The sequence below is a fragment of the Oncorhynchus gorbuscha genome, linkage group LG04 (genome assembly GCF_021184085.1).
Source record: "Oncorhynchus gorbuscha isolate QuinsamMale2020 ecotype Even-year linkage group LG04, OgorEven_v1.0, whole genome shotgun sequence".
Classification (NCBI taxonomy): Eukaryota; Metazoa; Chordata; class Actinopteri; order Salmoniformes; family Salmonidae; genus Oncorhynchus; species Oncorhynchus gorbuscha.
Window position 1 is genome coordinate 78,778,215 of NC_060176.1, and position 10,957 is coordinate 78,789,171.

Below are 10,957 nucleotides of genomic sequence, written 5' to 3' on the forward strand. Positions count from 1 at the left end.
AGACGACACCGTAACAACAATATTGCTTTAAAAAATGATTTTATTAAAGAGTAAAACTTTGCTATCAAAAATGACATCATCAAACATCACTGGCCTGACTTGAGCAGCTCTGCCGGGGGATGGAGCCAGCAACTTAGCTGCTACCGGTCCGGTCCAGGCTGCCTGCAGACCTCCTCCCAGACCTCCTTTTCAGCACCTCCCCTTAACAGGAGAAGTGGTGGAAATGATCAGAGTTGCATTCAACTAGAATAAAGATGAGAAACTCTGGTCTGTGGAGCCACTGGTCTGAGGGGAGGACTTCTGTTGAAACCATTTCCATTTTTGGGATATTTTCTAGGACTGTAGAGGTGGTGATCAGAGATGAATTTAACTAGGATACAGATGAGAGTCTCTGTTCTTGGGAGGAGGGTCACTGACCTTCGATGGTTTGTTGCCTGATAAAGAGGATACTTGCTGGCTTGAGGAGACTATAATGTTTTGAGGAGGAAATATGGCTCGATGACTTAAAGAGGAGGAGGAATTATTGGGCGACACTTTTAATTACCAACGTAACCTCAGTGGAACTGTGGCTTCATTGAGTTCCAGCTCTAGGCAGACAGCACGTCAGGAATGCTGTAAGACATCACAGAGACAGGTAAGTATCTATATATTTACATGTGTGTTGCATGTACACTAAACCCTCACATTTGGATAATGGCACTTTTTAAAGTGATGACATGTATATTAACAGTGTAAAACATGAATAGATGTTTAAACATTCATTACCTCATCCTAATTTTCTTCCAGATGCTTGGCTTTTTCTTTGTCTTTGTGTTGGAGATTGGCTCTGATGTGTCAGCCTCTTCTGGAGCTTCTAGCTGCTGGCTGTCTGGCCCCCCCTGATGGTTCTCTGGCCCCTCCTGCCTGTTCTCTGAACTCTCCTCCTGGTTCTCTGCCCATGCCTGTTGCCTCCTTGGCCCCTCTTGCTGGCCATCTCCAGATGCAACAGGCTCTTGGCTTACTTGTTGGCCTGTCGCCCACCCCGGCAATTCCTGACCTTGGTTGTAGTCGTGGCTGTGTTGGGTGGTTGGACACCGGGTGATGTACTGGGTGCTGAACTTCTGGATTTGCTCATCAGCCTCCAGATTAATCTGCTCCAGGTACATTTCCTTCATCTTCTCCCTCTCCTCCTTCAGTTGTTGATGAGTGTGTTTTTTAAGCAGGGACCGCTCTCTCCACTGCTTATTGAAATCCTCCATCTTCTTCCTTCTCTCCTCAGCCTTCAGCAGCTCCTTCCTCTTCTCCCTCTCTCTCTCTGCCCGGGTCATGGTTAGCCTTATGGGTCCAGGGATGACTGGAAGGGGAGAAGAAGTAGAGTTCTCATTCAACTTAGTGGATCTGGTGTCAATTTAAATGTAATGGACACAAGGAATTAGGAATAGAAAACCCAGTTGGATCTCAACGATTCTTTACTCTTCTCATTTGAGCAAGGCACGGAATTTGTCAATAAATGTAAATAATTCTCATCCCAAATTGACCTGACCCAAAGTTTAACATGAGTCCCAAATGGCACCTTCTTTGTAAAGTGCAGGGCCGGCCCTAGGCACATGCGATTGCTTAGGGCCCCATGGCAACTAGGGGCCCCCTGACCCCCCCCCCTCAAATTACCCAGGGGCCTTGAACTACAGTGAGTCCCCATTAATTTTGTTAGTCAATTTCATTCAGATATTATCTTAACATGCCATAAGTCATGGCAAAATGTGTAGAATTGAAGGAAATTAGCTTTAAAACTGCTAATTCTTCTCTCCACCCCATGGGAAAATGTGTAGAATTGCAGCAAACTTGCTTAAAAAATGCAACATGTTCTCTACGCCCCGTTGCAAAGTGTAGATTTGGAGGAAATGTGGTCTGCTCACACTGCCCTACCCTGTGCTCTGACCTCTTTCTCCCCTCTCTCTCCAGATGAAATCTCGCGTCTTGTGACGGCCGGGCCCAACAACCTGCCCGCTTGACCCTATCCCCTCCTCTCTTCTCCAGACCATTTCCGGAGACCTTCTCCCTTACCTCACCTCGCTCATCAACTCATCCCTGACCGCTGGCACGTCCCTTCCGTCTTCAAGAGAGCGAGAGTTGCACCCCTTCTGAAAAAACCTACACTGATCCCTCCGATGTCAACAATTACAGACCAGTATCCCTTCTTTCTTTTCTCTCCAAAACTCTTGAACGTGCCGTCCTTGGCCAGCTCTCCCGCTATCTCTCTCTGAATGACCTTCTTGATCCAAATCAGTCAGGTTTCAAGACTAGTCATTCAACTGAGACTGCTCTCCTCTGTATCACGGAGGCGCTCCGCACTGCTAAAGCTAACTCTCTCTCCTCTGCTCTCATCCTTCTAGATCTATCGGCTGCCTTCGATACTGTGAACCATCAGATCCTCCTCTCCACCCTCTCCGAGTTGGGCATCTCCGGCGCGGCCCACGCAGATTGCGTCCTACCTGACAGGTCGCTCCTACCAGGTGGCGTGGCGAGAATCTGTCTCCTCACCACGCGCTCTCACCACTGGTGTCCCCCAGGGCTCTGTTCTTGGCCCTCTCCTATTCTCGCTATACACCAAGTCACTTGGCTCTGTCATAACCTCACATGGTCTCTCTTATCATTGCTATGCAGACGACACACAATTAATCTTCTCCTTTCCCCCTTCTGATGACCAGGTCCGCATCTCTGCATGTCTGGCAGACATATCAGTGTGGATGACGGATCACCACCTCAAGCTGAACCTCGGCAAGACGGGCTGCTCTTCCTCCCGGGGAAGGACTGCCCGTTCCATGATCTCGCCATCACGGTTGACAACTCCATTGTGTCCTCCTCCCAGAGCGCCAAGAACCTTGGCGTGATCCTGGACAACACCCTGTCGTTCTCAACCAACATCAAGGCGGTGGCCCGTTCCTGTAGGTTCATGCTCTACAACATCCGCAGAGTACGACCCTGCCTCACACAGGAAGCGGCGCAGGTCCTAATCCAGGCACTTGTCATCTCCCGTCTGGATTACTGCAACTCGCTGTTGGCTGGGCTCCCTGCCTGTGCCATTAAACCCTACAACTCATCCAGAACGCCGCAGCCCGTCTGGTGTTCAACCTTCCCAAGTTCTCTCACGCCACCCCGCTCCTCTGCTCTCTCCACTGGCTTCCAGTTGAAGCTCACATCCGCTACAAGACCATGGTTCCTCTTTAAGGAATACCTAGGATGGGATAAAGTAATCCTTCTCACCCCCCCCTTTAAAATTTAGATGCACTATTGTAAAGTGACTGTTCCACTGGATGTCATAAGGTGAATGCACCAATTTGTAAGTCGCTCTGGATAAGAGCGTCTGCTAAATGACTTAAATGTAAATGTCATTGAGATCCAGTTGAGTTTTCCATTCTAAATTCCCTGTGTACATTACATTTAAGTTGATACCAGATCAGCTTGACCATTTTGGACAGTAGTTTTATATTGAAACAATGATGCAACATGATGACTGGTGTGGAACTTATGTGTGTAGAGGAGACTACAGAGGATGATGTCATAAGTAGAGGGAAAACAGGTCTTACCTATGTGGACGATCTTATGGCCCTCCTCAGCCTCTCTCTGACAGGTTCTCTCTATCTTTCTGAGGTTCCTCTTCTCCCATGTTTTATTCACCCAGCCCACAGCTCTCCTTCTGATACTTTTATCAGGTGGGAGAATATCCTCCTTGTCATCTTCCTTCTCCTCCTCCTCTAACTCACCCCTCTTGTACTCAAGGATCTCCCTTCTTTCCTCTTCCACCATCTCCTCTCTTTTTTTTGCCTCTATTATTTTTTCTCTCTCTCTAATTAAAGATAAATGGCATTTAATGGCTTTCTTTCTCTGCTCCTCTCTCTCTTCCTCTCTCTGCCTCTCCTCCTCTCTTACTCTCGACATTTCTTTCTGTCTAGCAATTTCAATCTCTCGTTTTCTATCCTGCTCCTCTTGTTGTCTTGCCCTCTCCTGTTTTCTTTCCATCTCCAGCCGTCTTTCCTCCTTCTCCCTCCTGATTTGTTGTCCTCTTTCTATGTGTTCTCGTTCCCCCTTCAACACTTCTAACCTCCTCTCTTTACGCCTATTGAAGACTTCCCGTGCTTTTGCTTTAACATTAACTACTACATGTTTCTTCATGCTTACTTCCTTTCCTCTCTCTTCTCTTTCCCTGTACTCTTCCTCTGCTTCCTTAATCACTTCCTGCTTTTCTTCCATCTCTCTCTCCTGTTCTATCTCCAGTTCATTCTGTCCCTCAATTTCCCCCAAAATATTTTTCTGCCCCTCCTTTCTTCTTCCTGCTTCCTCCCTTTCTCTCATAATCATCTTTTCTTTCTCCATCTCTTTCTGTTGCTGATCTTTTAATTCCATCTCTCTCTGATTGTCATTGTCTTTCTCCCTTTCTTTCTCCTTCTCCTTTTGTTTCTGTCTCTCCTCTTGTTGTTGTCGTCTGTGTATCTCTTCTATCTCTCTCTGTCTCTTGTTCTCCCCCTCTCTTCCCTCCTTCTCCATGTCAATTTGATTCTGTTTCCATATATTTTCTTCTTCTTGATCTCTCCCAAACATTATCTTTCTCTCCTCTTGTTGTTGTCGTCTTTCTTTCTCTCCCATCTCTCTCTGTCTCTCTTTCTCTTCGATCTCTCTCTGTCTCTCTTCTTCTCGTTCTTCCTCTTCCATCTCTATTTGCTTCTGTTTAAATAGTTGTTCTTCATTCTCTCTTTCAATCTCTCTCTGTCTCTCTTTCTCCTTCTCTCGTTCTTCCTCTTCCATCTCTATTTGCTTCTGTTTAAATAGTTGTTCTTCATTCTCTCTTTCAATCTCTCTCTGTCTCTCTTTCTCCTTCTCTCGTTCTTCCTCTTCCATCTCTATTTGCTTCTGTTTAAATAGTTGTTCTTCATTCTCTCTTTCAATCTCTCTCTGTCTCTCTTTCTCCCTCTCTCGTTCTTCCTCTTCCATCTCTATTTGCTTCTGTTTACATATTTCTTCTTCGTGCTCTCTTTCAATCTCTTTCTGTTTCTCTTCTTCTCTTTCGATATGTTTTTGTCTCTTTTCCATTATCTCTCTTTTGATCTCTCTCTGTCTCTCTTCTCGTTCTTCCTCTTCCATCTCTTTTTGCTTCTGTTCAAATAGTTGTTCTTCATTCTCTCTTTCAATCTCTTTCTGTTTCTCTTCTTCTCTTTCGATATGTTTTTGTCTCTTTTCCATTATCTTTCTTTTGATCTCTCTCTGTCTCTCTTTCTCCCTCTCTCGTTCTTCCTCTTTCATCTCTTTTTGCTTCTGTTTACATATTTCTTCATCATTCTCTCTTTTGATCTCTCTCTGTCTCTCTTCTTCTCGTTCTTCCTCTTCCATCTCTTTTTGCTTCTGTTCAAATAGTTCTTCTTCATTCTCTCTTTCAATCTCTTTCTGTCTCTCTTTCTCCTTCTCTCGTTCGTCCTCTTCCATCTCTACTTGCTTCTGTTTACATCTTTCTTCTTCAATCTCTCTTTCAATCTCTCTCTGTCTCTCTTCTTCTCTTTCCATAATTTTCTGTCTCTTCTCCATTCTCTTTCTTTTGATCTCTCTCTGTCTCTCTTTCTCCCTCTCTCGTTCTTCCTCTTCCATCTCTATTTGCTTCTGTTTACATCTTTCTTCTTCAATCTCTCTTTCAATCTCTCTCTGTCTCTCTTCTTCTCTTTCAATAATTTTCTGTCTCTTCTCCATTCTCTGTCTTCTGATCTGTCTCTGTCTCTCTTTCTCCCTCTCTCTTTCTTCCTCTTCCATCTCTATGTGCTTCTGTTTGCGTCTCTCCTCTTCTTCTTCTCTCTCCATCTCCTTCTTCTTCTCATCTTCTTCTTGTCTCTGTTTTGGTATTTTCTCCATTCTCTTTCTTTCTACCTCTTTCTGTTTGTTGTGCTCACCCTCCATCTTCTCCTCCATGTCCATTTGGTTCTGTTTCCATTTATATTTGTCTGTTTCCATATTTTCTAATTCTATCTGCTGTTCCTTGATTCTCTTGAAGACTTCCTCCAATTCAGACGTCTTTTTGTCATTGATGAGGGCCGTCTCCATCTCCATCTCTCTCTCCACTCTATTTTTCATCTCCTCTTCACTTCGTCTCCAATCATTTTCTCTCTCTCTGTCTCTATCAAATGTTCTCTCTGGTTCGGTCTCGTCTTTCAATCTAATCTCTTCTTTCATTCTCACAACCTCTCTGTCTAACACTAGTACATTTTGGTTAACCTGTTTCACTCTCTCATTCTGTCTTCTAAACACTTCTTTCGCCCTTTCAAATTTGATTTTGTATTGAATCTCTTTTGTTGTCATATCTTCTTTCAGTCTCTCAACCTCTCTCTCTAACTCTTTTACCTTTTCGTTAACCAGTTTAACTTTCTCATTCTCTGCAATACGCATGTCTCTTTCTCTTTCCAATATGATTTCCTTCTCAATCTCTTTCAATCTCTCAATCTCTCGTTCTAACGCTTTTATCGTTTCTTCTGCTTGTTCCACTTTCTTCTTCATTTCTTGTCTTTCCAATTCTGCTTTTCTCTCCCTTTCCATCTCCCTTTCTCTCTCTCTTTCCCTCTCTCTTCCTGTTTCAATAGGTTTGTGGTTCCAGGCCAGTCTTGGTCGCTGCTCCTCCATGACTTTCTGCCATAGCCTCAATCTCTCAATCTCTTGCTTCATTTTAAAAGGTAAAATTAGTGATAATCTATTACCAAGACATACTTTCAAAGGATTTGCAGAGAATGATACTCAGAAATACAACCTAGAGCTAGGTAATTGAATCAAACACTGGACAACATCAATAGCAGGGTCATGTTGATCAATTCATCTGGACAATTCATTGTCAATTAATGTATTGACATGGTTTGAAAAAATTATGAGAAATTATGAGACAGGAAAGGAATAAAAGTTAACATTAGGTTAGCGTACCGCTGTCTGCCACTATTCATTTTCAGCTGGGTAAATATACACTGCCTTTTAATAATAACAATGACATGTCTTACGTGGGCCAGTTGTAGGTCCACCATCAGTAGATCCAGCAGTTGTTTGAGTCTGTGGATCTCCTGCAGTTTTCTCTGGTTCTCCATTGCTTCTGTGGCTCTCTCTGCTTCTCTCTGTCTCTCTGCTTCTCTCTGTCTCTCTGCCTCCCTCTGTCTCTCTGCCTCCCTCTGTCTCTCTGCCTCCCTCTCTCTCTCTCCCTCCCTCTGTCTCTCTGCTTCTCTCTGTCTCTCTGCTTCTCTCTGTCTCTCTGCTTCTCCCTGTCTCTCTGCCTCTCTCTGGCTCTCTGCCTCTCTCTGGCTCTCTGCCTCCCTCAGTCTCAGGATCTCAGCCTTCCACTCTTTCATTAAACCCCTTTCAACTCTTCTTCTCCTCCTTTCATCTTTTAAAAGGGCTCGGAGATGGTCTGTCTCAGACTGTAATTCTTCAATGATCTTGTCTTTCTCCGTTCCACCATTCCTCTTCTTCTTTTCCTCCTCCCAGAGACACACTTGAAGTCTGTCCATCTCCTTCTTCTGGTTTCGGATCGTTCGATCCTTCCCCATCAACTCAAGCATGTGGGCTTCCTTCTCTGTATAGGTCTTCTTCTCTTCTCTCAGGAAGTGAACCTCCATCTCTGCCTGCTTGTAGCTGGGAGCAAAGGAATGTCAACACATTATTTAGGAAGTGAACTCAGACAATTTACTACAATATTACAATAATAATTCAACTTCTGCTCAATTTAACTGTCTTTAATAACACAAATCACACAACTGTGACTTACAATATGTGAATGTGATGAGTTGACTGTCCATGATGGCCAGAGGTGGGTAATGTGTCACTCTGGTCCAGGGCGTTACGTACAGCTTGCAGACACTGAGCCTTCCTTCAGCAAGCCGCACATAATGCCCTGGACCAGAGCTAGGTTATGTGATGAATGACTTACAGACTGTTCCATATGATAGGAGGGGGTAAGAAGACAGTCCCAGTAGGAGACGGAGATCGTCCAGAAGAAGAAGAGCTGTCCATCTCCTCAGAGACTGCAGGAAAGGTCTACAAGTTTTATTTCTGGAAAATAAAGAGATGCCTTCGTTCAGCAACAATGTGTGTTTCTATGTTTCTGTCACTAGATGGTGCCATTGTACACAACATTTACTCACCAGGTCAGTGAATTCAGAAACAGTCTTCAGAGTTGAGTCCTCAAGCTCTAGCCTACAACCCATCATGCATCAGCACAACTAATATATAATAATACCTCATCACAACTTCATAATCACAGTACACCTGGATTGTGTTCACAAAGTGTTTCAGGGTAGGAGTGCTGATCTAGGATCAGGTCGCCTCCTGTCCATCAAAACGTATTCAGTTTAATTTAAAAGACCAAACTGATTATTGATCAGCACTCCTTCTATGAGACTTTGTGAATATGAGCCTATGTGAAAGAACCTTTCTGGCATATGCTGGCTAGACAGTACACAGACAATTCAGATAGTCCGACAGACAGACAGAAGAGTACATACAGATGGAGTGATTGATAGCAACAGAAATAACGAAGCGATGGTTAATGTATTGTAAATATTTGACTCACCTCAAATCACACGTGTCAAACCTCAGTTTTAGTGTGGAACCGAATGATATCTTCGGCATTAACTTTCTCTGTTCTGGAGCTGTATTGTTGCGTCATTTGAAACGCTTGAGCGTCATAATCCGTTCACCGCGCCTGCTTGATTGACAGCTTGGGGTTCTCCTGCGCACCAGTGTCCAAAAGTCGATAATGTTTAGCTACTCATAATTGATAAAGACATTTATAACTATTTTCACTTGACTTTTATTTCGTGTATTTTTGCCTAAGTTTATTTGGAATTCTATGTTGTGTGATTTGTGGTTGTATTGGCCTAAAGTTAAATGAAATACAAACAGCAACCATAGCCTACAAACATAATAACATTACAGCCATAACTGTACAAACAAACATACAATCACAACTCTCTCCCCACTATTTATTATTTCTGCAGTGAGGATTCAACCCCTTTAGATAATGATGTTGTAATTTATCTACAGAAAAACGTTGTTCTGAGCTCAACAAGCAGTTGTAGCAGTATGCAAATCATAGAGCCAGATGAATGGCTCTTTCACCGATGCAATTCGGTTCCCGAGGTTCAACAAAAATATCCGTTCAAAAAGAGCCGTTCGTTCGTGAACGACACATCACCACACTGTAGTTCTCCACCATTTCGTATCGTGAGCTGGAGGAGCGTCCGTCCAACTTCTCATCCAAGTAAATGGCAGCGGCGCATCATCCATCCGCTGAAATCCCAAGGGACTGGGAGGATAGTTCACGATGCAACAAGCGTTTGGGGAGGACATTCATTGAAACGCAATGATTGTTTTAAAATTCTTGAGGGACTCTTGCTCCAGGGGAAATCTCAGCAGCGATGTCTCTGCTGTGCGTCAGAGGTGGGATCTTTTCCTTCTTCACTCTGCTTATTATACTGTACATATCGGTCACATTAATGACATTGCACTCAGGAAAGTTGTCTGTAGGCTATTGGGGAGATGGGCATAGCCCGTTGAGTTGTCACATTCCCCTCCAAACATGACCTGGGATGTGAGAAGGGAGCTATTCTATAACACATGTAGATGACATGTTGTCTTTATATGTAGATTATATTTGGGTTTTATATTTCATATTTGATTGATGATTAGCCCTATGACTTTTGATTCCACTTTGGCTACCTTGCACCATATTGTCCTCTCTTGCTATATCTTAAACTTTATGCCCTTGTGCAGATCTTCTCTCTAAACAATATTCATGATAGTTTGAATGAGTTGAGTAAACTACACTGTTGTTAGCTTCTCAGTCTGTACTGTACTGTCCCTGGAAGACTCTCCACATAGTTCACCTCGATCCAGTCCACTTTGTACCACTGGTCAACTCATCATCCAAACCTCTGATTAGTGAATCAGGTGTGCTGGTGGTGGAATACATGATATGAGCTGGTTAGGGGGAGGACAGGTTTGAGAAGGGAAAGACTAAATGGACTTTTCTGACCAACATCCCATTGACAGCCCGTCTGGCCAAAACCTAAAACGGACCCGAACCTAAACCCTAACATTAACCCTTACATTAACCCTAACATTAACCCTAACCTTAACCTTTACATTAACCCTAACCTTAACCTTTACATTAACCCTGACATTAATCCTAACCTTAACCCTAACATTAAACCTAACCTTAACCCTTACATTAACCCTAACATTAACCCTAACCATTTAAAAGGATTGTCTATTAGGTGTTTGTCAAATTGTTAGATATTACTTTTTAGATAATAGATAGATAATAGATAATACTGCACTGTCGGAACAAGAAGCACAAGCATTTCGCTAGACTCGCAATAACATCTACTAACCATGTGTTGTGACCAATAAAATTAGATTTTGATTCATGCACCAATTATGACGTTCATAGGAGCATGTGTAATTGGGTGTCAAATTAAATCTAAGAATGTATATTTTTGGTAAATGTAATTCTAGATACATTTTTCAACCAGTGAAGGCTTTGATTTCTGGGTCAACAGATGGAAAAGGGATCTTAGAAAACATCACCAGAAAAAGTCTTAAAAGGTCCAATATCAGAACTACATAAAAACAGAATCATGTTGACATAAAGACCCCTGACTACTATTATCAACACTTAGAGAAATCATTAACCTTCTTTAAGTTTCAGAAATATTACCTTGTGCCTTGTAATTCCATTACCAAAAACCCACATAAATTTCAAGATATTTTCACATTTGTCTTTGTGAGGAGGAGGGATAATCAAAGTTCACAGAAGTAATGGTGGAGCTAACAATGAGTTCTAGTGATTTTTCTGATGTATATTTTTTGGGTGAATTATTAAGTGATTAAAACTCGTAATTCCGTTACCAAAATGCTAGTGGAATTACCAAGAAATCTGTAACCGAATTACTGCAACTGAATT

General features: G+C 42.9%; 1 protein-coding gene and 1 long non-coding RNA gene across 2 annotated transcripts; both read right to left on the reverse strand.

The window, feature by feature from the left end:
* Positions 1 to 497: 497 nt before the first annotated feature.
* Positions 498 to 7,085, reverse strand: LOC124033055 (trichohyalin-like). The gene is made up of 4 exons (XM_046344978.1): positions 7,002 to 7,085; positions 3,567 to 4,665; positions 766 to 1,333; positions 498 to 612 (listed from the first exon to the last, which is right to left on the reverse strand). Exons 1-4 carry the CDS (start codon positions 7,083 to 7,085, stop codon positions 588 to 590), a joined length of 1,776 nt encoding a protein of 591 aa, XP_046200934.1. The 3' UTR covers positions 498 to 587.
* A 125-nt stretch (positions 7,086 to 7,210) lies between these two features.
* LOC124034693 lies at positions 7,211 to 8,677 on the reverse strand. The gene is made up of 4 exons (XR_006838617.1): positions 8,564 to 8,677; positions 8,136 to 8,187; positions 7,922 to 8,043; positions 7,211 to 7,626 (listed from the first exon to the last, which is right to left on the reverse strand). It is a non-coding gene; the product is annotated as an uncharacterized LOC124034693 (long non-coding RNA).
* Positions 8,678 to 10,957: the final 2,280 nt, after the last annotated feature.